The sequence below is a fragment of the Prinia subflava genome, chromosome 23, assembly GCF_021018805.1.
Source record: "Prinia subflava isolate CZ2003 ecotype Zambia chromosome 23, Cam_Psub_1.2, whole genome shotgun sequence".
NCBI lineage: Eukaryota > Metazoa > Chordata > Aves > Passeriformes > Cisticolidae > Prinia > Prinia subflava.
The window spans coordinates 1,367,950-1,394,535 of NC_086269.1; the positions used below are offsets into that span (position 1 = coordinate 1,367,950).

A 26,586-nucleotide genomic window follows, 5' to 3' on the forward strand; every position below is an offset into this window, starting at 1 on the left:
TGACTCTTTAAGTGTCTTTAATCCAAAGGACTGAAGAGCAGACTGGGAAGATTAGTATAAGCCAACAGGCAAAAAATAATTAAAAAAAAAAAGGGGAAAAAAGGGATAAAAACCATTTTCAAAACAAATTAAAATTCCATACAGAGTCTAAAAGATCGCCTAAAAACTAAACATGGCCTTAAAAAATCGTTTTTCCCCATTCAAACACATTTAACGAAGTGAAACATCGTGACAAATAATAATAATAATAATAATAATAATCCATGGACTAAAGACTTCAGAGCAGCCGCAGGAGCCACACTGGGGGGTGGCAGCAGCACCCCCAGCCCCGGCCAGGGAGGGGTCAGTGCTGCCACCCTGGCTCAAGCTGTGTCACCTCCCCTGTCCCCAGGGCAGCACCTCCCCGGGGCCAGCGCTGAGGACGGGGTGAAGGGGGGACATCCCTGCAGAGCTGGGGGGCAGCACAGCCTCCCACCCCCCCCGAGGGCACAGCTGCACTCCAGGGGGAGCCAGGAGCAGCTGCAGGCCCAGGACAGACACACAGCCCACACAGACAGACGGACGGCGCTGCCAGGCACAGCCGGGGGGCTCAGGGAGGGGTGGGGCGCTGCTTTTTGGCTCCTGTGCTTTATTTGGACCCCTCCAGGCCAGCAGGGCAGGGAGGAGGGCAGCTCTCCTTCCCTGACCCGCTCCCCAAGCCTGCAGCCCGTCTAACCAGCATCCACACAGGGAACACGCTGGCTGGGTTTCAGCTCTACAGTAGTTTTTAAAAAATATTTATATGTTATATACCCTAAAAAGGTCACCACAGGAGTTTCCGTGTCTTTGGAAGGAAGGAGGAGGAGAGAAAAAAATAATATATATATATATATAAATCAAAACTGTTTCACAAAAGAAAAATAAAAAATCCAATTATTGGCGGAGTTCACCTACAGGACAAAAAAATCCCTGGCTGCAGGCGTGGGTGTGAGGGGGGATCTCACCACCTGCCCCAGAAAGGTCAGAAACACAGGTGAGTAGCTAAAAATAACTAGTCTGGTATAAATGTCTGAATTCCATGCGCTCGATAGAACAGTCTGTTTCTTTTTGTCTTTTTTTTTCCTTAAAAAATATATATATATATATATATATAGTTATTGCTTTGTGGAGGGCCGGCGGGCGGGGCCTCAGTGGGGCAGCGCGGCGGGCTCGGGGGGATTTGCCTTCTTCCTCCTCTTCATCAGCAGAGGGTTGGAGGAATCCTCGATCTTCTTGATCTTGATTTGTTCGTAGTCCACCCGCATGGTGGCCAGGGCGCTGGTCATCTCCTCCTGCAGGGCACAGAGCCATCAGAAAAGGGTCCCCAGGGTCCCCAAAGCTGAGGAGAAGAAGGCAGCAGGCCCTGAGTGTGGGCACTGCTGAATTTTCCAGCTCCCTCCCAAGCACGGGGCTGCCCCAGAGGCAGCACCAGGCTGGAATTGTGGAATTGTTCAGGCTGGAAAAGCCTCCAGGATTGAGCCCAGCCCTGCTCTGCCCTCTGAGGGTGGGATGGGATTCCCAGAGCAGTGGGGCTGCCCTGGGTCCCTGGCAGTGCCCGAGGCCAGGCTGGCTCGGAGCAGCCTGGGGCAGGGGAGGTGTTCCTGCCCTGGTGTTTGAGGCCCCTTCCAACCCAAACCATTCTGTGATTAACCCACCACAGCCACTCCATCACTAAATCCTGTCCCCAAGTGCCACATCCATGCAGTTACTGAACACTTCCAGGGACAGTGGACGAGCCTGGTCTGCAACACCACAGGAGAGGACATTCCCCATTGACAGAGGGGAGCAGGGCACTGCAGGCAGGGACAGGGAGAGGTTTTACCTTCACATCCTCCCACAGGTCCTTCTCCTCCTTCAGCACACGGCTGGTGTGCAGCGGGGTCTGCGGCACCTGCATGGATTGCTGCCAGCACAGGGGAGGAGCGTGAGCTGGGAGCCACAGCCATGGATCCCATGGATCACATCCCATCCCATGGATCACATCCCATGGATCACATCCCATGGATCCCACCCCATCCCATCCATCTCATCCCATCCCACCCCATCCCATCCCATTAATTCCATTCCATCCCATCCCATGGATCCCATCCCAGTTTGTCCCATGGATCCCATCCTATGGATCCCATCCCATGGATCCCATCCCATCCCATGGATCCCATCCTATGGATCCCATCCCATCCAACCCCATCCCAGTCTGTCCCATGGATCCCATGGATCCCATCCCACCCAATGGATCCCATTCCACCCCATGGATCCCATCCCAGTCTGTCCCATGGATCCCATGGATCCCATGGATCCCATCCCACCCCATGGATCCCATCCCAGTCTGTCCCATGGATCCCATCCCACCCCACCCATGGATCCCATCCCAGTCTCTCCCATGGATCCCATCCTATGGATCCCATCCCACCCCATCCCATCCATCCCACCCCATGGATTCCCTCCCATTCCACCCCATGGATCCCATTCCATCCCAACCATGGATCCCACCCCACGGATCCCCTCCCCTGCCAGGCTCACCATGATCCAGGGGTGGTTCATGAACTCCGTTATTGTCATGCGCTGGGTCGGGTCTGTCTTCAGCAGGTTCCGGATCAGCTGCTTCACTGCGGGGTGGGGCAGGCTCAGGAGCCAGCAGCTCTGGGGGGGCTCTCCTGAGCCCCAGCCCCAGCCCCCTGCCCACCCCCCCTCCCTGTGCCACCCCTCACCCTGCACAAACCCCGCAGCAGGGGCCCCTCCAGCAGAGGTGCAGATGCTGAGAGGGGACCCCTGACACACCCAGGCTCCCCTCAGCCCCCAAAAGGAGACCCCAGCCCCCAAAAGGAGACCCCAGCCTGGGGACAGCCACCACAGGGACCACCTTTACCTTCCTCGGACACCTCGGACCACTCAGGGTTGGGAAACTCGTACTGCCCCATGCGGATTCGCTTCTTCATGCCAGGGGAGATGGCCAGGCCGTGGTTGGAGTAGAAGGGGGGGTACCCGCACAGCCTGCACCAGGAGGGGGAGCAGAGTCAATGGGCCACCCCAAAAACCTCCCCAGGGGCACCCACGGGGCACAGGGCAGTGCCAGGAGCGGGAGCTGAGCCCGGCAGGAGGGACAGGAGCTCTGAGACTTACAGAATATACATGATGACACCCAGGGACCACATGTCACAGGACTTGTCGTACTTCTCCGGGCCCAGCACTTCTGGGGCTGGTACAGACAGAAAGAAAACCCTAAATCCGAGTGTCAGCACCGTGTGAGAGGGCTCTGACACCCCACGGGGACACCAAGAGCCACCTGCAGCTCCGGGCACTCTGCAGCAGGGCAGTGCTGCCCCCAGCTCCAGGCTGGCTGCACATGGGACCCTCCAAAGCCCCCCAGCTCTGCCCCCCAGCCCTGCCAACCCCCCAGCTCTGCCCCCAGGCACTCACCCACGTAGTAGGGCGTGTAGCACGGCGTGGCCAGCGAGTTGTGCGTGGTGGTCTCCTTGGCAAAGCCGAAGTCGGTGAGCTTCAGCACGGCGTTGGGCCTCTTGGACGTGTACAGGAGGTTCTCGGGCTGGGAACACGCAGGGGACAAGGGGTGAGCACCAGGGCTGGGGCAGCCTGGCCCTGGCACGGCCCAGGGGGGCTCAGCAGTGCCAGGGGGGGCTCAGCAGTGCCAGGAGGGGCTCAGCAGTGCCAGGAGGGGCTCAGCAGTGCCAAGGGGGGGATCAGCAGTGCCAAGGGGGGGATCAGCAGTGCTAGGAGGAGCTCAGCAGTGCCAAGGGGGCTCAGCAGTGCCAAGGGGGGGATCAGCAGTGCTAGGAGGAGCTCAGCAGTGCCAGGAGGGGCTCAGCAGTGCCAGGGGGGGCTCAGCAGTGCCGGAGGGGCTCAGCAGTGCCAAGGGGGGCTCAGCAGTGCCAGGGGGGGCTCAGCAGTGCCGGGGGGGGCTCAGCAGTGCCAGGGGGGCTCAGCAGTGCCAGGGGGGGCTCAGCAGTGCCAGGGGGGGCTCAGCAGTGCCGGGGGGGGCTCAGCAGTGCCAGGGGGGGCTCAGCAGTGCCAGGGGGGCTCAGCAGTGCCAGGGGGGGCTCAGCAGTGCCAAGGGGGGGGCTCAGCAGTGCCAAGGGGGGCTCAGCAGTGCCAGGGGGGGCTCAGCAGTGCCAAGGGGGGCTCAGCAGTGCAAAGGGGGGCTCAGCAGTGCCGGGGGGTCTCAGGGCGGTACCTTCACGTCCCGGTGTGCGATGTTGATGGAGTGCAGGTACTGGATGGCTTCCCCAATGCTCTTCATGATCTCCGAAGCCTCTGCAGCAGCAAAGAAACCATCAGAAGCCTTCACAAACAAGTTAGAAAGGGCACCACGCCCTGGGTAACTCCACAAAGCAGGAGTCAAGAATGGGCTGGGGTCAAAGGGGTTTGCTCTGCTTGAAGTCGCCCTTTCCAAGGGGTGTCTGCCACTCCCTATCCCTGGGTAAGGAGCCTGCAGCTCCCAGAAACTCCAGGGGAAGGGATGGGGCAGAGTCCAACCCCTGACCCTAATACCAAGGAGGGGCTTGCACCATCTAGGACACCCGAGCAGCAAGAAATCCAGCTGGGAAAGGTTTCCCCTCAGGATGGGAAGTCAAGGGGGCAGCGGGCTCAGAGCTTGGGTTGTGTGGCTGCTTTTCCTGGCCACAGAAGTAGAGGGAATGAGATGAATTAATCTGTGAGAAGCACAGCCCATGGGCTTAGCTTTCTGAGGGAGGTGGGTGTTTGTGACAGGAGCAGCATGGACAGAGTGTGGGAGCAGCTGTCAAAACCCCTAATGCTCTTCTCAAAGGAACGTGAAAAGCAGAGCCCCTGAACCCACCCCCCTCATTCCCTGAGGGCAGAGCTCTGCTGGGGGTTCGAGGGGGTCACTGAGGGGATTTGGGGAGGAGTGAAACCCAGCAGGGCACGGGCTCCATACCCCTCTCTGTGAAGGCCTGGTCTCCCCTGTCCTGGATGCGGCTGAAGAGCTCCCCGCCGTCCAAGCTGCAAGAGAATCACTGCAGTTACACTGTGGGTCCGTCTCACACGGCCCCAAACTGCACCAAACCCTCTGCTGCCCAGCAGAAACCATCCCCTGCTCCATCCCACCTTGGGCTGGTGCTTCTGGGGCGTTCAGAGCCCCCTCCCTCCCTCCTGCAGGGCAGGGGCTCTGTGCTGGCACGGGCGGACGTGGTCACCCCACAGAAACACATTTACAGTAAAGGCAGCAAACGTGGCTTGAGGTTGGTGAGAGCCCTCCCAGCACTTGTGGCCTCCTTTTCCTCACGAGCCAACCGCCTCAGCAGCGCCGTGACCCAGCAGAGAAGTGCTGAGCAAAGCTCAGGGCACGGGAGAGGCATCAGCAGAGTCACACAGGGCTCCCCAAGCTGCGAGGCTGAGGCTGGAGCCCACTGCAGCACAGCCAGGGCCCACGGGGGGCTGGGGAACCATCGGGGGCTCCCTCCCCAGGTACCCACAGGGAAAATGCAGCTCCCAGAGAGACCAGGGCTGAGAAATGGGAGAATTCCCCATGAGAGCAGGATAATGGCACTTCCTGCCCCTGCCTTATCTGACTAAACAGGAACAGTTTGGGTTTCCCAGCGCCGATAGCATCTCCTTGACATTCACTTGACATCTGCAATGGCAACAGCCTGCAGCCCTCGGGGCCTCTGCTGCACAGAGCCTGTCAGGAGGATCCAGAGCCTGTCAGGAGGGATCCAGAGCCTGCCAGGAGGATCCAGAGCCTGCCAGGAGGATCCAGAGCCTGTAAGGATGGATCCACAGCCTGTGAGGATGGATCCAGAGCCTGACAGGAGGATCCAGAGCCTGCCAGGAGGGATCCAGAGCCCGCCAGGAGGGATCCAGAGCCCGCCAGGAGGGATCCAGAGCCTGTCTGATAGGAGGGATCCAGAGCCTGACAGGAGGGATCCAGAGCCTGCCTGACAGGAGGGATCCGCACCCTGCTCCTCCTGGAAGTCAAACCCTGCCTTGTGTTACCCCCGGAGCATCCCTGGGTCACACAGACAGTCCTGGGGACCCTCCTCCTCCCCCTCAGCCGTTCTTTCTTTCCCCACCACACCCCCTTTCCCCATCCTTGGCTGCCCAGAGTGCCAGGGTGGTTCTCAGGTGCCCGTTCCCCCACAGGGGCTGCTCTGGGGGCTGCTGTGCCCCCTGCCCTGGCACTGCTCCTGCACCCACTGCCCCCCCAGGCCAGCTGCCAGCTTGCCAAGGAGAGGTTTTGGCAATGAAGCTGCATCAAATCACAGCTGCGGTTGGGATGTGGTTTCAATACTTTCCTCTTCATCCCTCCTCCTCGTCCCCAGGCTCATACCTGACCCGGAGGCACTCAGCTGCTGCTGCAGGAGGTGCCAGGGCAGCTCCAGAGGTGCCAGGGCAGCTCCAGAGGTGCCAGCCGGGCTCAGCCCTGCCCCACCACAGCTGCTGGGCTGCCAGGAACCCGCTGGCTTTGCTGGCCAAAGCCAGTTTGGTTATGACCCACCTGAGAGAGGCACAGCCCCAGTGCCCCGCGGAGCTCTTGGGATGACTCAGAGGGACACGTCCCTGTCCCTCCACCCGGGCTGGCACCCCTGCTGCCCCCCCAGGGCTGGGGGGTGCCTGCCCCCCTTGTGCAGCCCCCCAGCACCCCCGGGCCGGGCTCTCACCACTCCATGACGATGAGCAGACACTTCCTCCCCTGGTAGAGGTTCTCGTAGACGTCCATGATGCGCACGATGTGTGCGCACTGCGACGCCCGCCAGTGCAGCTCCACTTCCCTGCGCGCCTTGGGGCAGTCCTGCAGCATCTGCGGGAGAAGGGACAGTCCCTCAGCCCCCGGCCACCCGCGGGGAGCCGGGCTGCCACCCCCGGCTGCCACCAGAGGGGACACAGGGCCAGGGCCGGTGCTGCCCGCGGGCGCGCTCTGCCCAAGCCTCCATCCCCATCTAGTGGGAACTCGGAGAAGCCGCTTGCCCTCCGCCTGCCCTTCCTTCCTCCCGAGCTTGTTCTGGCTGCCTGCCACCTCCCAGCGCCCCGCCAGCGAGATCTACGGCATTTATGAGCCACCTTCTGCACCCTGATACCCCCAGGGCTGCACCCCTGGGTGCCACCAAGCACCCTCACCCTCCCCTTTGCTTTGCTGTCCCCCATCATTTCCCATCCACCAGCCTGCTGCTCCATGGGACCTCCTGACCACCTCAACACAAATTCAGAGCCCACCAGCACCCGTGCGTGGGGAGGGGGCAAAGCAAACACCCAGATGTTCCCTAAATTGCAGCTCCTTAATGAGCCCCCTGCCCTTCCCAAAGACAACTCAGAGCTCCCAGGTGCAGGAAGGATTTGCTTGTCTGCCATAGACTATTAATTATGATGCCTGTCAGGATAAACAACCAGCCTTAATTATTGTGCTCCTAAATATAGAACAACAAACGCGTCTATCTTGAGCTCAGCTCATTTTCCTTCCTGTCTTTGGGGCCGGGCTCAGCCTCTGGAGCAGCAGTGAGCAGGGGGATGTGCAAACTCACCCCCACCCTGCAGGAAACAGCAGCTTTGCTCATTTTACCAGGACTGAGACAGAAAATCCTTCTGACCCCGCTGACCTGGCCCGATGTGCCCCAGGAGCAGAGCAGCACCAGCCCTGGGGCGCTCTGCAGGACCCAGGGTGGTGCCCAGCACAGCGGGGATTTCACAGGAACGAGGATTCATTCCCAAAAACCTCACACTGCCCTTTTAGAGGTGAGACACCCGCTGACAGTGCTGCCCTGGCACAGCAACCCTTTGCACCCCTGCCTGGAACAGCAGCCATCCTCCCACGGGGAAAGTCACAGACGGGACGTGCCCACCCCAAACACCACCCCGGGCTTTGCTCACATCTCTCCCACCTCCTCAGCCCTCCTGGGGCAGAGGAAACCTGGGGGAACCTGGGGAGGCTGCTGGCACCAAACCATCAGCAAGGACCAAAGCCAACCTTTGCACAGCTCCTCAGGGCAAAAGGAAGACAGGGCAGGAGGCTGGACAGCCCCTCCTTGCTCCTCTATTGCTTAATTATCCTAAAAAACAGATCCTGCAGAAGCCAAAACCATAAGAAAGAGTCACAGCAGCCCCCCGAGGAGCCCTGCAAAGGGGACTGGAGAAAAGCCTGGCTATTTGCAGCCCTGCTCTGAAGAGCCTGGCGTGGGGAGCCAGGAAGCTGAAGAGAAATGAGGAAAACAAAACAATTTGTAATTATGCGCCGGGAAAATGGACCAGCAGGAAGCAGCCAGTTAACATCATTCTGCACAAGACAAACAGCAGAGGTACAGCAAAACACATCCCATTTTTAGACATCATTCCGAGCGCTTCCATAGGAGATTAATTGGATTTCTAATGAAGGAGGAGCCAGCAGCCTCCATTACCTGCACCAGCCCGGCCCTGACATTTGTTTTTGTACCCAGAGCAGCTCCAGGAGCAAACAGCTGCCCCGGTGCTCTCGGAACATCCAGCTGTGATCCAGCTGCTGCCTCCGCTCCCCTGCTGGCTTTGCATGCAGAGGTGATGGAGAGGCTTCCAGAGCAGCAAATTAAGCCTCGTTAAGGGAATGATTTGGTTAATTTAGGAAATGTTCCCGGTGGCAGCTGAAGGCCAGATGCACAGAGGCTGCTGGGGAAGGATGGACAGGCCATGGCAGAGGCAGCCCACAGCCCCAGCATCACCTGCTGCACCCCAAAACTGCTGCCCTCAGCACAGGCACCGGCGCCCTGTGCCCTGGGAATGTGCCCAGCACTTCCAGAGCTGCCAACCTTCCCTCCCCTTCCCCAGGCAGCAGTGGAAGCTCTGGTGGGTGCTGTCCTGGCACTGCTCTGCTCACAGGAACTCCTCACCCGAGGTCTTTGGGGCTGTGGCAGCACTGCCCACAGCCCTGATTTAGCTCCAGCGCCCAGGAGCCTGTGACCACAGCAGGATTTACAATTCTTGGCTCCCAGCAAGGAGGCTGGGATGGGAAAATCACCTCGTGTTTCCCCTGAGGTTCAGCAAGCACGACCTGCCCCCATCCCACACCAGCTGATTTTGCAACCCAGTAAACTGGAACACAACCAGGGTTAACCCTGCGATGGCAGCAGCCGGGACAAGCCGCTGCTCTCAGTTCAGCTTTCCCAGCTCTTATGTCCCGTTCCCCTTCCAAAGAGGAGATCTCCTGGATCTCCTAGGAGAGCAAACCCCGCGTTATTTCAGAGAGAAAGCGCTGCAATACCTGCCTGCCCCTGCTGGAAGGGGGGCCCGGCAGCTGCGGCGGGCAGTAACCGGATCCCGGCTTACACAAGCGTCCCGGGCAGGGCACAAGGGCAGCGCTGCCCAGGAAGCTCTGCCGCCACCTCGGAGCAAATCCGGGCAGGATTCAGGCAGCAGGAGCTGCATCCCTTCCCCACCACGGCTGTTGGGTGTTCGGATTTGCAGCACATCTCCAAAAATCAGCTCAGGATCACAGAGCACCCCTGTGACCCTTCAGCATCGCAGAGCCAGCCCAGAGCTCTGCCCCATCCCTGCTTCCCACAGGGCACCTCCCTGCAGGAAAGGAGGGCGAGCAGGGAAAGAGCCGCTCCACCCTGCTGGCAATTAGGGAGGAAATTCAGCTTTCAGCCGCATTCCAGCTCCCCTCCCAGCTGCCTGACACCTCTGAGGTTTGGGCAGGCAGCGTCTGCTGCCATCCTGTGCCTTGGCTCAGCCCAGCTCCCCCAGGAGCCTTTCCATGCTGCGAGAGAAATTAGTTCTGTTCCTCTAAACACCCTCATTAGGTTCATTAGAGCCCTCAGGCTCCCACACTGCTCCCATCAGAGGGGCACAGCCCAGCCTGATCTGCTCGGGACCCCCAGAGCAGCTCCAGCAGCACCTCCGGGCTTTTCCCCACCTGGGACAGACAAACCCTGGGAGCAGCTCCTGAGAACAACACAGCTCACCAGGGCTTCTGAAGGAGGACAGCACCCCCTGGGCAAACCCAAACCCAAATCCAGGCTCCAGCCTGGTCCTGCAGGTGTCAAAAATGGGCTTCAGCTCCAAGGAAGAGCTCAGCACCACACGGAGCTGAATTTCCCCCTCCATCATCTGAGGACAAGCACAGGTGGGAGGGAGGGAGGAAGGAAAGGAAGGAAGGGAAGGAAGGGAAGGAAGGGAAGGAAGGGAAGGAAGGGAAGGAAGGGAAGGAAGGGAAGGAAGGGAAGGAAGGGAAGGAAGGGAAGGAAGGGAAGGAAGGGAAGGAAGGGAAGGAAGGGAAGGAAGGGAAGGAAGGGAAGGAAGGGAAGGAAGGGAAGGAAGGGAAGGAAGGGAAGGAAGGGAAGGAAGGGAAGGAAGGGAAGGAAGGGAAGGAAGGGAAGGAAGGGAAGGAGCAGGGGCCTGGAGCTGCCCACGCTCACGTGTGCCGAGCGTGTCCTCAGGCACCACTGATTCAGTCTCGCCGCCTCCTCCTGGGATGATGTTCCATGAGTCACGACAGGTTGGAAAAGGAAGCTGCCTCCTCCCGTGGCACGGCAGGAGGTCACTGAGGACACTGTCCCACTGTTCCTGCTGTCCCATGTCCCTCCTCGCCGTGGGTGCCACCACAGCCCCAAACGCTGCTCCCTCGGCAAGCCAAGCACACTCAGATGGGCAGGAGAGCCCTGTCCAAGAGGAAAACTCATCTCCCATGGGTAATTTCCATGGAAAGGGAGGATCAGTCACACTGGGGTGCTGAGCTGGCCGTTCTCCAGGGCTGCCCCACGCTCACCCCGAGCTCTCCAGCTGCCCTTGCAGGCAGGGTGGTTTTATTTCCGAGGGTATTTTGATCCCACCCGATTCTCCTCAGGCCCCAGCAGAACAGCACAGGCCATGCAGCACCCACCCCTCCAGCAAGACCTGCAGGGGTGTCCCCAGGCCCCAAACAACCCCCAGGAGCTTCCCTCAGGACCTGTCTGCACCACAGGGGTTAAAATAAACTCTTCTTGAGCTGCAGTCAGAATGAACCTACAGCGAAGAAGAGAGGCAGGCTGTCATCCCCCAAATTATCAGCAGGGAAGCAAAGCAGAGCTTCCCCCTGCCTGGATCACACACGCAGCCTTTGGAATCCCCTGACCCGGCTAGCACAGGGCAAGGAACAGTTTTTCCTAATAAAGCAAAAGGGTTTCTCTTCAAAGGATTTTCCTCTTCTAATCTTCCCCTGCAAACTCGCTGCCAACTGGCGTCAGCTGCTTCACACGTTTGTAGGGCTGGCAGCTTTGCACAGGCTGTTCCCACCTCTCCCGGACTGAACTGAGCCTGGAAGGGCAAAATATTTGGGGAGCCCACAGGTAAGGAGCCCAAAGGGACCCCAGTCCCTGCCCGGAGGGAGAGGGCAGCAGAAGGACACGGAAGCAGCCAAGCTTGGTTCCGCTTTTGGTGCTTATGAGCTACAAAAGAGAAATAAAATCACGAGTCCCAGAGCCCCGAAGAGGAATTGTGCTACCAAACAGAGGGAAATTCATGGCTGAACCACAAGGCAGTAACAATTAAAGGTGCAGCTCAGGAAGCCTCCCCACATCATTGTGGCTCTTATATAAACCTTTACTTAAACCCCATCCCCGCTGCTCACACCCACCACAGCCTGAGGGGACTTTCCCAAGCTGGGGTTCACTTCTGCTCTGCCCACGCCCTAAGAGCCACAGAAAGTTCGAAGCCCCACCAGAAGAGGCGAAAGCCTCACCCTCACGTTTGTTTTGGCCGAGGAAAGGCAGAGAGCAGAGGAAGAGGAGGAGGAGGAGGAGGAGGAGGAGGAGGAGAAGGAGGAGGAGGAGGAGGAGGAGGTGGGTCCGGCAGCATCCTGCCCGCAGCGTGCCCGTCCTGCCCGCAGCGTGCCCGTCCTGCCAGCCCAGCAGGGCTGTCTGGAGGGGAGCCTCTGCTCCATCCCGGGTGGTTTTCAAGGCAGGACAGCAGCAGGCATTGGCCACCCACCCTCCAGAGGGATGGGAGCCACCGGAGCCGGGTGGACACCGAGGCTTGGACCCACACAACGGAGCACAGTCAGCTCCCCCTCCACGTCCTCTCACCTCGGGGAAAACGGAAAGGTTGGGGAACGGATCCCAGGCAAGAGAGGATTATTTAGGTTAGAAAGAGCAGGGCAGGAGAGGCAGGCGAGGCCGAGCAAACGTGAGCTCACACAGACACAGACACGCTTGAGCTGCTCAGCCGCGCTCTCCCAGCCTGAACCATCCGAGTGCTCCCAGGAACGCCCAGAGCCGCGGCTCAGGGAAAGCCTCCCCACGGCACGGCCCGAGACCGGCGGGCAGCCAGGCATGAGGAGGCTGCGTGAGCTCGGGGAGAGCCCAAAGCCCCGGCAGGAGCAGCTCGGAGGGAGGCAGATGTCGCGCCAGAGGCAGATGTCGCGCCAGAGGCCGATGTCGCGGCGCACTCATCCCCGCTCCCGCGGGTGATGTCGCAGAGGGGCGAGGGATGGAGCTGGGGTGAGGATGGAGCCGGGGCTGGGGACGGAGCTGGGGCTGGGGACGGAGCCGGGGCGAGGGAAGAGGCGGCTCTCACTCGCCGCTTTCACAAGGGCCTCGCTTGCCCGCCCGCGCTGCAGCAGCCCCAGTGCTCCCCGGTGCCCCCCGGTGCTGCCCGGTGCTCCCCAGCACTCCCCGGTGCTCCCCGGTTCTCCCCGGTGCTCCCCTGCCCGGGGGTCCGTGGCCGGCGGGCGATGCTCAGGACCCCCCGCCCCGCAGCCCCCCCTGCCCGGGGCATCTGCTGAGCATTTCCTCGCCCTGCGACAGATGCAGCGGCCATTCAGCCTTTTCAGGCGGCAACAAAAGCCTCTCGGGGCACACAAAGGCGAGGAGCAGAAGAGAGGCCCGGGTTTAAGCAAGAGCCACCTGCCAGGGGCCCGTGTCCCCGGCCAGCCCCGCTGCAGAGCCCAGAGCAGCAGGAATGGCCTTGGGCACATCCCGCAGGTGGAGAGTCCAGCTGGGTGTCCGGGAGAGCCCCCCTGATGCTGAGGAAGGGTCCCAGCGTGGTGGAGGCGCTGGGGATGGGGCTGGAGGGAGGAGATGGAGGTGGGTGGGAAGGGGCTGCAAAATTCACCGGGAGAAGTCAGAGCAGGTAAAAGCAACAAGGCGGCAGCACGAAGCATCGCCGCTGGCTCACACCCAGCAACAGGCTGGGGCTGGCGTTTAAAGGAGAGAAAATAAAGAGTGTCGGCTTCATTTACCTGAGAAAAACAAAATTAGGGGCCTGCTCAGTCCCATGTGTTTGTTTTGGGAGCCTCCTCTTCCTCCCAGCCCTCAGCAGCAGCAGCAGTGCTGGGTTTGGCTGACACCCACGCTGCTCTCTCCAGGAGGCTCCGGGTGAGGAGCAGGGGCTGCCCAGGCACGGGGTGCCACATCCTGCTGTGCCACATCTGGGTGGAGGAACAGAGCCACCACCCTGCCAGGACCTCCCCGTGAACCCCACAGGGACAAACGAGGTCACAGCGGCCAAAATGCTCCAACCCAGCCCAGCCCATCCCTCTCTAAAGACATCCCTGCCCACCAGGAGCCAGCACAGCGCTGGGCCTGAGCAGGAAGGGACAGACTGCCTTGGGCAGGGATGCTCAGGTGCCTCTGCAAACCAAACCCCTGATCCCACACACCTCTGCTGCCTCTGTGCCCACACAGCCCAAAGTGAAAGGGAAATAAAGAGCCACGGGAAGGGTGGGGATCTCCCCAGGCACAGCCAGAGGGTCTGCACCACACTCAACACCTGCCCCTTGCTCTCTGAGCAGAGCTGAGGCCGGGTCAGCTCCTGCTGCCAGCCCCTCTCCTTGCCAGGTTTGCTATCGGGGCTGACGACACGAACGGAAGAGCACCCGTGTGCTTTTATGATAGGAAGTGGTTGATATTTGCAGGTGTGATTAATGCCGAAGTAAACACTGATGTAAACCATTAACTCGGGCCTGACCTATGTCCTTTGTGCCTCCCTCCCACATGCAGAGCTTGAAAAAAAACACCTTTATCACCAGCCCTGCACGGAGCTGCCTCCAGCAGCCCTGTAGGCACAGCCAGGGGCTTCCCCTCAGCGTCAGAGGGACCACAGAGCACCCGGGGCATCTCCCCACGGAGCACCCGGGGCATCTCCCCACGGAGCACCCGGGGCATCTCCCCACGGAGCACCCGGGGCATCTCCCTGTGTCCCTGCCTGCACCAGCCTCACACAGCCTCAGGACAGCCCAGCCCGACCATCCTGTGACCTCTGACAGCTCCGGATTCCCCACACCCACATCCCAGAACTGCCTCTATTTTCGCACGTGTCCACCCATTCCCTGAGCGTTTCGGCTGGAAGGGATTTTGGGGAGAGGCCCAGACCCACGCCTGCGCGAGGAGCAGCCGTGAAGCCCTGCCAGGAGCAGCCCCACGACACTCACTGCTTCCCAGCAGCTCCTGGGCTTGAGCTCTGCCCAGAAATGAAATTTCTCAGGGCTCAGCCCATGGGCAGGGCCCCTCACGGGGCAGAGGAGAGGCTGGACCCACCCCCCCCAGCACAGAGACCCTGTACCCTGCACAGATCTTAAATAAGAAAGGAAAAACCCAAACTGCAACCCCAAGCTGCATCAGGGCCAGCCCCTCTGGAGTGCCCCTGGCCCTGGGAGCAGGATGGCCTCGGGATTGTTTCCTGCTCCAGTGCCAAGCCCGAGCAGGGCTCCGTTTACGCACCCCGAAGCTCAGTGACGACAGCGCCGCTGTGCATCACCCTGTGCCTCCTCAGCTGTTTATTCAGCACAGCTTCACCCCTGCCACGGGCTTGGTCAACAGCAGGGCACAGCAAACACCTTGCTGAGATAAGCCAGGGCATGCAGCCCAGCTCTGAGGGGCTCCAGGGCAGAGCATCCCCCGGCTCTGGGACCTGGGCAGTGCCAGAGGGGCTGGAACCACGCAGAGCCCATGCCAGGCACGATGCCCACACCAGTCTGGAGGCTGCAGAGTGCTGGGAGCAGGCAAAGACCAAGCCAGGAGCAGCTCAGGGCTTTCACAACAAGTGCTCAGAGAGGCAGGGGTCCCACAGGCATCAATAGCCCTCCTCCTCCTCCTCTTCCTCCTCCTGCTGCTCCTCCTGCTGCTCCCCTGACATGGCACAGCAGACACAAACCTCTGCCACCACCAGCCCCGATGCCCAGGGCAGGGAGAGGGGCAGCAAGGTCAGGAGAGGGGATGGCAGTGAAGAGGGGATTGCACCCCACCGGGTGATCCAGAGCTGGCCAGGGGCACACATCCCCCACCAGCCTCTCCTCTGCCATCCCTCCAAAGCTCTCACTGCAGTGTCCAGGCTGTCCCTGCCCCACAGGCTCTCCTCATCCTCCTCCCATCACACTGGGGCTGTACAGCCCCAGCACCCGGCAGGACCTGCAGAGGAGCTGGAAACCCCCGTGGGTGAAGAGCCAACACCCCACACTTGAGACCCAGCACTGCCTCAGGCTGTGCTTCACCCACAGCACTTCAGGGGAAATCCTGGGCCCTGAAGCAACGCAGTGAGAACCTGAGAGCCTCCTGCCAAGCCAGGAGCCCAGCAGGGCACTCCTCCTCCTCCAGCAGCCACCCCGAGACTGCTTCAGCCGGCAGCAAAACACAGTTGTGCTCCTATTTTTAAAAAACAAGCCCTTCTCTGCGTCCTGCTGGCACCACATTAAAGCTCTCAGGACACGGGGGCTATTCTTAGCTCCCTGCAGGCTTTTGGCAGCCCCAGGAGCCTCCCCAGCACCTGCTGGCAGCAGCAGCCGGGCAGCCCCGGAGCTGGGGGGGTTTGGTGAAGCTGAGCCCTGCCCAGGGGTGTCCCAGTCAGCACCACCACCCCCAAACAGCTCGGCTAACAGGCGTGCAAAACTCACTGTGAAGTGCCTTGGGTGCACAAAATTCCAAAAATCCCAGAGGGGAAATCTCCCCCCCTGTTGGAGTTACCAGGGCTGGGCTCAACACAGAGCAAGGAGTCGCTGAATCTAGGAGAGGTTTGGGTTAAAAGGAAAACACAAGTTAAACCCTGAAGATCACCTCATTCCAACTCCCTGCCATGGGCAGAGACACCTTCCACTGGGGCAGGCTGCTCAGAGCCCACCAAACCTGACCCAGCCTGGGCTCACATCTCAATATACAGCAAAGACACGGGTGGGAAACGCACAGGAGAGAGTCCCTGATCCTCCCTGGATGCTCAGTACCCCACTGCTCGACAGAGTTTACCAGCAGGCTGCTTGGTTTCCTACCCAATCCCACAGGCAGCGAGTGGTTTGGACTCACTCTGCCTGCTAGACTGAAACGGAGATGGGATAAAAGGATAAACGCACGGATATTTAAACAAACCAACAGAAAAATCTCCTCCCGCAGCTACTGCTGCTCCCTTGGCAAACAGCCTGGTCTCCTTGGGCATTCCCAGAGCCAGATTCTTAAAAAGAAACCTCTCCCCTCAGCCAGCCTTACACTCACCCTCATCCCAGGGCAGCGTTCTGCAGACCCGGGGTGTGGGGTGAGCAGGGGGCAGCTGCTCCCTCGGGGTCAGCCGGGGGCTCCTGGGCCCTGCTCTGTATGAATTTAAGCTTTTTCAATCCCACTTATTCACGAGGAGAGCTCAGGGCCGGGGGAAGCCAAAGAGCAGACAGGGCAGCCTTTGTGTGCCTGGGGCAGCCCCCACACAGCCCCTGCAGCACAGCCCGGGCTGGCACAGCCCCACAGAGCCTGCAGAGACACCTCCAGCAGCCACAGCCTCCCCTCCTGAGCCACAGGCAGAAATTAAACCCTGAACAGCCCCTGGGAGCAGCAGCCACACTGCACTGCCCCTCCTCTCACACAGGGCAAGGCTTTCCCAGGGCTGCTGGGGGGGGTTTGGATTCGAGGTGGGTGCAGGATCCAGATGTCAGCAGTTAAAACCCTCAAAGCATCAGCACCGTGTCCCAGGACAACCCTCCCTCAGCCTGGATGTTTCAGGGCAATCTTTGAGGAGAAGGAGACACGAAAGGAATGGTTTGGTTAAAGGCAGAGGTGCCTGACCTGCTAAGAACACGCTGCCCTTGCTGCCAGAGCCTGGCAGAACGGAGCTAATGGGACACACTGAGCTTCCCAAAGCCTCTCCTTGCCCTCATGAGCTGGACCCACAGAGCCAGGGCCGTGCCTGCCCTGCAGCTCCTCCAGACAAGGCACAGAAATGGGAATATCCCCCAAAGCACGGCCCTGAGGCACACAGACATCATCCTCATCCTCCACAGCCCCCCAGACAGGAGCCTCAGACCTGCCCCACAGCTCCCAGGAAAAAGCAGCTCTGGCTCCCACCCAGCACCCAACAACCACATTTTAATCCATTCAGAACCTCCTCAGCATCTTCCTCACCCAGCTTTCTTCAGCCCAGCATCTGCACCCCCAACAACACACAGGGGTGGGATATGGGACCACCAGGACACTTTTAAAAACCCCCAGGGACCTGCAGTGCTTCCCTGCTGCATCCCACCACCCACAGAGCATCACCCCACGTCCTGCCAGAGCTGCTCTTTACAGCAACTCCTCCTTCCAACAGGAGTCTGAGCCCCCAGGTGGGGCAAGCAGGGTGGGAGGGATGGAGAGCAGATGTCACTGTCCTGCTCCAGCAGCCCCCACACCAGCAGCAGGGCCATTCCTGGTGGGAAACACTGAGGACAAGAGCAAAGGGCACCCCAAGCCTCTCCCAAGGGCCAGCAAGGGGAAGATGCTCTCTCCAGGAGCTGGGCAGGCATCCAGCAAGGGCTGCAACAGCTCCAGGCTCCCCAAAACACCCCGTGCCCTGCCAGCCCTGCCCTGCCCGAGGCACGGGAGGTACCCAGCCGAAAATTCACAGCTCTGATGACTTCCAGGAGATAACCTGAGTTTAAACTTCCTGGCAAGCCCGCCCTTCCCAGCACCCGGCGCCTCTTGCGCAAGAAGCCCGGGGCTCGTTCTGTCACTGCTCTGCCCAGCACCACGGACACGAGGTTGGGAAATGGCCCGAGAGGAAGAGAGAGTCACACCAGAGCCCCGGGGGCACCGGGGAGGCTGCTGCAGGTGACAGTGGCTCCTTCAGCCTGGCCCTGGGAGTCACATCGAGTCCTCCTGGTGTCATTGGTGCTCCTGCCTGTGCACCAGTGGGAATAGAACAAGGTGAAGCTGTTCCCAGCTCTGGGAGATGCTGCAAGGCTCGCTGCTGCTGGAATTCCAAACACACCGCTGCTGGCAGACACCTCCCTGCTCCTTGTTTCATTCACTGCTTCTGTTAGATCAGGCTGAGGATAACATGCATATTTTCAGGTTTGTTTGGGCCTGATTACATCTGCTTTTCCCCCAGCCCCATTCCCAGGGAACACCCCTGGAGCCCAGGGGCGCAGGAGGTGATGAATTGCTGCTGGAATTGCAGCCTGACCAGGACAAGCTGCCAAATTTCCACAGCAGCCCCGGCTTGTGCTGCATCCAGCCACATTTCCCTGAAAACACTCACTCGGCAGGATGGGCAAGGAGCCCCTGGAGAGCTGCCCCAGCCCGGTGTGGATGGAGGGCAGGGACAGCGGCTGCTCCAGAGCTCAGAGGATGTTCCCAAGGCAGGAGGTGCTGCAGCCCCTGGGACAGGCACAGCACAGTGCCAGCCTGCTGGGACACTGCTTCAGCCTGATTCAGGGTGTGAGGCACACACTGACCCCAAACCTGCCTGAGCCTCATCCCCTGGGGCCAGCAGAGCTGGAAAGGCTGAGCTCAAAACAGGCGCCCACCTGCAGCCAAGGGCACAAAGCAGCAAACTCAATTCTGGTGACAAAGGAAATGAATCCATCCTCCCCTGGTCCCCACTCTGAAGGCCAAACCGGGCAAGGACACCAAGAGCAGAGCAGCAAAGCCCCAGCCTGGCTGGGTGCCCCAGGGACATTCAGACCTGGGTTGTATTTTGGACTTTATCTCTGGTTCAGCTCGCAGGGCACCACGTGCGGCCCTGACGCCAACGGCCCGAATAATCCCATTACATCTGACACGGGCAAAGGCTGTGCCAGCTGCACACCCCTGAGCCACAGGGCTCACCTGCCCTGCCCGCGGGGACAGGGCACAGCCCTCATCCATAGGGAGATGCTACCATCCTCCTCGGCAGCTCCAGGGAGAAGATGGAGCAGCAGGAGAGCTCCCGGAGTGCTCGGTGTGTCCCCCTCCCAGTGACATTATTTTTCACCCAGCCATCTCCAGCAAAACTTTTTGTTTCAGGTCATCTCAGGTCCAGCAGCACTCAGGGACTCTGTCCCCTCCCCAGGCCACAAAGGAGCAGCGAGTTAATGCAGCCATTAAACCTGGCAGCTGTAATCCCCACCTCGAATTGGTAAGATCTCAAAAGGCTGAAATCTTTGAAATGACTCAGCCACGGGGTACAGAGGAAGAACAGTTTGAAAGGCTGTTAAAGCCCTCTGCATTCAGACCTGCTCTTGCATGCCCTGCTCCCCCTCAATCTCCTTTGGGGAAGCGGCCACAGAGCTGAGTCCTGCCCAAAATGAGCCTCCAGGCACGGGGCACTCACAGCCCTCTCCTGCCAGAGCTGAAGAAGAAGATCTTTTCAGAGAGCAGGAGAATCACGAAAATGTTTGGCTGGCAGGGACCTTGAGGGTCATCTCCCTCCAGCCGTGTGCAGGGACACCTTCCACCAGACCAGGCTGGTTCTTTCAACCTGCAGCGAATGGAGGTGGGACCCCCTCTCAGTGGGATACAGCCCTCAGGGGCTGTGAAATTCAACACTGTCACCCCCAGATACAACCACAAAGCTGACCCAGAGTGACTGCCCAGGCTCCAAACTGGTTTTTTGGGGAGCACTCAGGCCATGCTGTGCTCCCATGCCAGCCTCTGGAGCTGGTGGAGGGATCGCCCTGGTCCTGCTTCAAACCCTCCCTCCTCCAAAACCGCCCCGCAAGATCAGCCAGGTCCTGAAAACTCCCTCCAGCTGCTGCCCCAGCTCTGCAGCCCACCAAGGGCAGAGATGAGCAGCCCGGGGTGGGCATGGGGCTGCCTGGCAGAAACCAGAGCCCTGGAGCTGGCCCGGGGTGAGTGTGGGGCTATTTGGGACACCTGGCACAAGCCAGAGCCCTGGGGCTGGCCTGGGGTGGGCATGGGGCTACCTGGGACACCTGGCACAAGCCAGAGCCCTGGAGCTGGCCTGGGGTGGGCATGGGGCTACCTGGGGCACCTGGCACAAGCCAGAGCCCTGGAGTTGGCCTGGGGTGGGCATGGGGCTACCTGGGACACCTGGTACAAGCCAGAGCCCTGGGGCTGGCTCATGCCAGGCTGTGCCAGTCGCCCTGGCCCCACGGCAGCCCCGGTGCGGCGCAGGGGAGGCACAGGGGAGGCACAGGGGAGGCACAGGGGAGGCACAGGGGAGGCACAGGGGAGGCTGCACGTTATTCTTGGAAACCAGGAGGTGAGGTCATGCTGCCTGAATGCTGCAACTCGAGGCCAGACGCGCGGGGCCGGTTGTGCTTGGAGAGGAGCCTGCTGCTGCAGCGAGGCCGCCTGCGCTCCGAGCCCGAGGAAAGGGTTTAGGGAAGGAGGGCTCTTCCCTCTCAGCAGGCAGCAAAAAGATGGGTTTGAAAAAGCAAAAGGATGGGTTTGAAAAGAGCAGAGCCTTCGGAGCACCCTGGTGTGGGGCACGGGAAGGTTGGGAAGGTGGCAGAGCACAAACCCGGGGTGATGCTGCTCCTGTGCCACGGGATCAGCCCAACAGCCTCCTCTGACCCGGCCACTCCCGCGGGTGCCTCCCACGAACCTGCACCGCCCTGCAGCCCAGCAAGAGCTCCTCCACCTCACCAGACACCACAGCACACCCAGAGCTGCCCGGGAAGTGAGAGGTCACCAACAGGATCCTCCAGGCTTCCTCGGCAGGAGCCTTCCAGAGTTTTCATCACCCGTGCCCACCCAGCAGACCTGGCTCTCAGTCTGCACAGCTCAGTTATTATTTACACCTTGCTCTGGTTGTTTCAGAGCAAAGCCCAGCCCCTGCTGTGCATCTCTCACTGCCCCAGGCAGAGCCATCACCTCCAGAGCCCCACAACCAGCACTGTCCTGTAAGGAGCCTTTCCTGGGGGTGTGTGTGGAAGTGATGGCACAGGAGGCACTGATCTTGCCAAAGGCCAGCAGGGCTCAGCGTGAATGGCAAAATTTTGGTTTTACCTGGTGGTATTTGGCTGTTCAATCACACAGCCAGGGGCTGTGGTTCCATCCTGCGTGCCACAGGCAGCTCAGCTCCTGACGTTCACTAAATCACTGCAGCTCAGTTCCCCGCCTCTGAAAACATGGGAAATGCCTTTTGCAAGACCCACGGCTGATGGCATTAGATTATTATTGAGAGGAAGAGCCCCGCCACTTCCTGAGCACGTACCAAAGAGAAAACCCCTGCTCCTGGCCTTTATCAGCCCATCACAGCCGTAGTTCTGCCTGCTCAGAAGATGTGAAGTGCTTAAAAGAGATTATGGCAAATCCTAAATGGTTTGAACAAACTCGAACCCCGAGTCAGTAGACTCCTTTGTCAATGAGATAATAAACCACTGCTTTGGAAAAGTCCCAGTGATGTCACTGCAGTTTCCACAGCTTCTCAACCACAGCTTGCACAGAAGGCCACAGCGAAGACATTTCTGATTATATAAAATACATGGCAGAGCTAATTAAAAAAACATCACTGAGAGAGGGACAGAAGAACAGCAGGCACAGCAAGCTGTCTCCCACGAGCACGAGCCCAGGATCTCCATTTAATCCCTCACTTCAGGGATGTTTTTCCTGATGGATTTTCGGAGGGACACAACATTTGATCTCCAACCACGGGACAAAGGTTGCTTTGGCTACATGAACTCACTCGTCCACAGGGCTGCTCAGCCATCAGCTCTGAGTTCCTGCCCTAATTCCACACCAGGCACCTTCCCAGAACAGAAAACCACAAACACCTTCCTCCTTCTCCATCAGGGGAACCATCACTCCCAGATTATCAGATGGGGCCAAGAGCGAGACCGGGAGTGTTTCGCAAAGGATGCTCCAGAAACAGGAGCAAACCCTCCAGCAGCCTCCACAGCCCCGAGCTCCTCCAGCCCTTCCAAAGCTCACCAGTGCAGGAGAGGCTCTCCTGCTTTGAAGCTGAACTCAGCAGCGAGGTTTGTTCATTTATTCTTAAAGGAAACCTGCTCCACAAAGAGCTCCACCATGCAAGGCACACAACAGAGAAAAACTCGTCACCTGCAATACCAGTCCTCACCCTCCAGCCGGGCTTAGCTGCCATTTCCTGGTGGAATGAAGGCAGCCAGCCCAAAGATTAGTCTTAAAAGTGGAATTTGCAGCAGGCAAAGAGCCCTTGCTCCCAGCCCCACCACTGCAGCCTGATCACAGCCAACCCTGCCAAGTCAGGCCAGCAGTGACCTACATACAGCAGCCTCCACAGAAATTACAAGCCTAATTTTGCCTAATAATAAATCACACCAAGGTACAAGGAAGAGCAGGGTAAGGAGCCAGGCGTTTCAGCTCCATTCATCACCTCTGCCCAGGCTGTCTGCTCCCACCCTGCAGATCATCTGCTTCACACAGGGTCACGTCACGGGTGACTGGGACCATCCGTGCCTGCTTCACACCAGGTAATTCAGGGATGCCACGCTTCAGGTACCAAAAAATGCAATAAAATTAGGGGTGGGAAGCACAAAGATGAGCAAGAATCTATAAGAAAAGTCAAGGAATCTCTTGTTTTCACCCAGGTACTACACAGCAAGCAGAACGACCATGCATTAACTCGCACACAGCATCATTTCATTTAATGATGTGTCTCTGCCATGGATTATTGCTCTGGAAGGAGAAGAAAATTTGCCTTAATATTTTCACTGCTGCTAGAACACTGTCCTCAAGCTCTCCTAGAGCACTGAAAAGTTCTCTCCAGCAAAGTGACTCTCAGCAAAACCCTTCCCAAAACCATCTCTCGATTTGGGAGAAAGAGCTTTAACAACACAACAGCTGCTCGTGACCCAAGAGGAAGCACAGCATGACCAGAAGACACCGCTCACATCAGGGACAGACACAACTGTGTCTCATCCTCCGCTGAAGGACTGCATTGTTATACAAGATTTCGGAGCAGCAAACCTAAAGAACGCCACTCCAAATGGAAAGGTTCACTGCACAACCAAAGCAGGCAGCAGACAGATTTCAGCTGTGGCTCCTGGCCATGGGCCATCAGGATTCTTTTAAGCATCATCTGAAACATGACAGCTCGATGCAATCACTTCTGTGGATCCTGCTTGAGGTCATCTTTCCACTCTGATGCAGCCCATGAGTAATTTGGACCCGAATACCTCTCCACAGGTCTCCAGCAGAGACGTCAGCCCAGCTGCGTACCCGAGGAGGGAATGAAGTCAGCACACATCATGTCTGGGGCAGTCACCCACACCAAGTTTGGGCTCTGCAGCTCAGTCCAAATATCACAACAGAGTGAGCCAAGCCTGCAGCCCACACTCAGGAGGGCAGGACGAGCACCCACGGGCTCACCCCAGAGCCCAAACCCCAGCGCAGCAGCTCTGAAGGTGCTGCAGGGAATCACTTACAGCAGCAGCTGTGCTGCTCTTTGAGAAGCCAGGGACGCGTCCAACCACTCAGCTGAGCTCGTCCCTCCCCGTCAGGGACGCCAGGAGAGGCCAGGGCAGGGGACAGGCAAGACAATCCCTTTCCCTAAAAGAGATTCAGTGTCGAATGTACCTCAGCCCACAGGAGCCACACACACTCTGCATCACCCCAGCCTGCAGTCCTGCACCCCAGGAGGATTTCAGCACGCCAGGGGACCCGTGGGACTCGTGACACCAGCCCTGACCCCTGGCTGTGGCACGGGCAGGGTGACAGCACCAGTCCCGTGCCCCGGCGGGCACAGGAACCTCCGGCCTCCTCCTCCTCCATCCTTCCCCTTTCAGGGCTGCGAGAGGGAAGTGCTGGATGTGCGCTTCAAATATGTGACTCAACTTCAGAGGCGAGGAGGAGCCCGTCTGTCAAAACAGAAGAGGATTTCGCTAATTTCCAACCTGACGAGGTGACAACACAATGTCGCCCTGGAGCGCAACGCTCACGAGCAAGGTCTGTGGGTTTCTGAAGGAAAAGCCAAACTTTTATTGTCTAACTGACCCCCCTGCCTTAACCACGGCCACTCAGCAGCGTACCCTGCCCACCCCACCAGCTCTGCAGCACAGCCTGCACCCCCAGAGCCCCACGTTTGTTCCCTCACGCAGGTCAGGAACGCCAGACACCAACAGAGGGGCAACTCTAAACACAAAAGAAGTGGGGTTACGGGTTTGGGTGGGAGTTACAGATTTAGGTGAGGGTTATGGGTTTAGGTGGGGTGTTTTCAGCCTTCCCAGTTCTCGGGGTAACGCCAAGGATGGGAACAGCTCATGTGTGGGCGCAAATTGCACGGATGCTGGAGAACACGGCGCTCCCACCCAGCAGCCAGCCTTGCTCCCGCGTCACCCGGCGTGGCAGGAATCCATTCAAACTTCCTCAAGCCTCGCTGGCAGGGAGACACGCTCCCCTCTCTGCCCAAAAACCTCCTTCGAAAGCGAGGAGGAGGGCGGCATCACCTAGAGCCTGCTCAAACACACCTCGTGGTCACCTACCCCTGTGCAAGAAAAGCGAGTTAGGGACAAGGGGTGACATCGTAACGCTGAAATATTCCCTGCAGGCAGCGGGGACGGCAGTGGTCGGTGTTAGGGCCGGGAGGGGACACGGCACGGGGACAGCGAGCAGCTGCCGGTGCCCACAGCACTCACGGAGGGACCCCCGGCCCCGCACCGGGGATGCGCCCCCGGCATCCCGAGATGCGCATCCCCCGGGGGGATCACAGCCCGGCCACGCTCTCCTCCCCTCTCCTGACCCCCCCTTCCCCAGCCTCCAGCTACGAACATGTCCTTTCGCTTCGTTTCCCACTACAAAGCTGGAAAGCCGCGTCTCGCTGCTCTTAAAGCGGGGGAAAAAAAGAGATTAGAGCGCGGCCGGAGGGGCGGGCGGCGGCTCATTGTCCGGCGGGCCCCGCTGCCGCCCTCGGGCCCCCCGGGACCCCGTTCTCCCCCAGCAGAAACCCTCCACGGCCACCGGCAGCGCCGCCGCCGCCCCGGCCCCTCCCGGCCGAGCGCCCGCGCGGTGCCCGCGCCCCCCCCGGTGCCCGGCGCGGGGGTCCCCGCGCACCTTCAGCGCGAACTTCTCGCCGCTCTTCTTGCTGAAGATCTCCAAAACTTTCCCGTTGATGCCGAGCCCCAGCACTTGCGTGGTGACCTTGTAGTCGTCCGTGATGGCATTCTTCCGGATCTGCAGGCCGCCCTTCCCCGGGAACGGCGGCGGCCCGTGCGGGGGAGCGGCGGGCGGCGGCGGCGGCGGCGGCTGCGGCGGCGGCGGGCTGGGGAAGCCGGCGGGCGGCGGCGGCGCCCCGGAGAGCATGGCGGGCACCGGGCGGGCTCGGGGAAGGCTCCGGGAAGGCTCCGGGAAAGCTCCGGGCGGGCGGGAGGGCGGCGGAGCCCCGCGGGCCGCGCGGGATGGGCCGGGGGTGCGGGGGGTGAAGCAGCAGCGCCGCCGCCGCCGCCCCCCGCCGGTGCGCCCCGGCCCCGACAAGAGCGATGGCTCCGGTGCCGCGGCTCCTCCTCCTCCTCCTCCTCCCGCCGGGCCGGCTCTGATGTCAGCGCCCCGGCCGCCGGGGGAGGGACGGGGCGGGGCGGCCCCGGGGCTGAGCCTGCGCCCGCCGGACCGGCCCCGCCGCTGCCCGGGGGCGCCGGGCACGGAGCAGCCCCCGCGGGCACGGCCGATCCCCCGCGGGCACCGGCGACCCCCGGCCCCGCCACCGCCCGGGCCCCCGGAGCCGGCGGGGGATGGCAACAGGTCAGGCGGTGGCAGTGACCCTCGGTGACAACCGGGAAAGACTTGGCAGGAGCGCGGGATGGGGCGGGAAGGGCTCGGGTTCAGAGAGAGAGGGATCAGGTTGGATTTTAAGACATAAATTCTCCCTGTGAGCGTGGGGAGGCCCTGGCACAGGGTGCCCAGAGAAGCTGTGGATGATCCCTGGAAGTGTCCCAGGCCAGGCTGGAGCACCTGGGATAGTGGAAGGTGTCCCTGCCCATGGCAGGGGTGGAATTAAATGATCTTCAACACAAACCCATTGTCCCCTCTCTATGATTGTACGATTCAGCCACTAACAGGGTCCCACACATGCCTGGTCTCACTGTCCTGAGAGCATCCTGAGGTGACAAAGGGCTGCTCTGAGGTGACAAAGGGCTGCTCTGAGGCGTGGGTCACTGCTGGTGCCCAGCACCTCATCCACCACCTCTCCATCTACAGCCACTGCCAGGAAGATGAGATGTAACCAACACCACAACAGAGAGCAGCAGGGGATGGGGGCCAGTCCAAAAAGAGTCAAGCCTGCCCTGATGATAACAAATGAACTCCTGTGTCTGTGGTCATCCCAGAATCCAACAAAGATGAGGCTAAAGGAGAAGAGATCCACACTGAGGTGCAAAATCCAGTAAAATCCAGGGAGCATTCCTTCTGCTAGAGAGCCACAGGAAATCGAGATATTTCATTGATGGATATAAAAGGCACACTGATAACCCCTGGTTTCTGAGTAAAGAACGAGTGGTTTTTGACATCC

General features: G+C 59.9%; 1 protein-coding gene across 1 annotated transcript; it reads right to left on the reverse strand.

Annotated features, from left to right (window-relative positions):
• MAPKAPK2 (MAPK activated protein kinase 2) lies at positions 1-25,617 on the reverse strand. Its single transcript, XM_063418279.1, has 10 exons — positions 25,137-25,617; positions 6,654-6,793; positions 4,931-4,995; positions 4,208-4,287; positions 3,436-3,562; positions 3,139-3,214; positions 2,885-3,009; positions 2,539-2,624; positions 1,841-1,921; positions 1-1,310 (listed from the first exon to the last, which is right to left on the reverse strand). Exons 1-10 carry the CDS (start codon positions 25,383-25,385, stop codon positions 1,167-1,169), a joined length of 1,173 nt encoding a protein of 390 aa, XP_063274349.1. The 5' UTR covers positions 25,386-25,617; the 3' UTR covers positions 1-1,166.
• Between the last annotated feature and the right edge of the window lie 969 nt (positions 25,618-26,586).

What these genes read in the sequence shown, in the direction of transcription:
- MAPKAPK2 (XM_063418279.1), bottom strand. Translation starts at nt 25,385, where the DNA reads ATGCTCTCCGGGGCGCCGCCGCCGCCCGCCGGCTTCCCCAGCCCGCCG. An exon ending in TCGCACACCGGGACGTGAAG is followed by an intron (nt 3,563 to 4,207) that starts GTACCGCCCTGA and finishes GCGTGTTCCCAG; the next exon opens with CCCGAGAACCTCCTGTACAC. An exon ending in GTCCGAGGTGTCCGAGGAAG is followed by an intron (nt 2,625 to 2,884) that starts GTAAAGGTGGTC and finishes CCCACCCCGCAG; the next exon opens with TGAAGCAGCTGATCCGGAAC.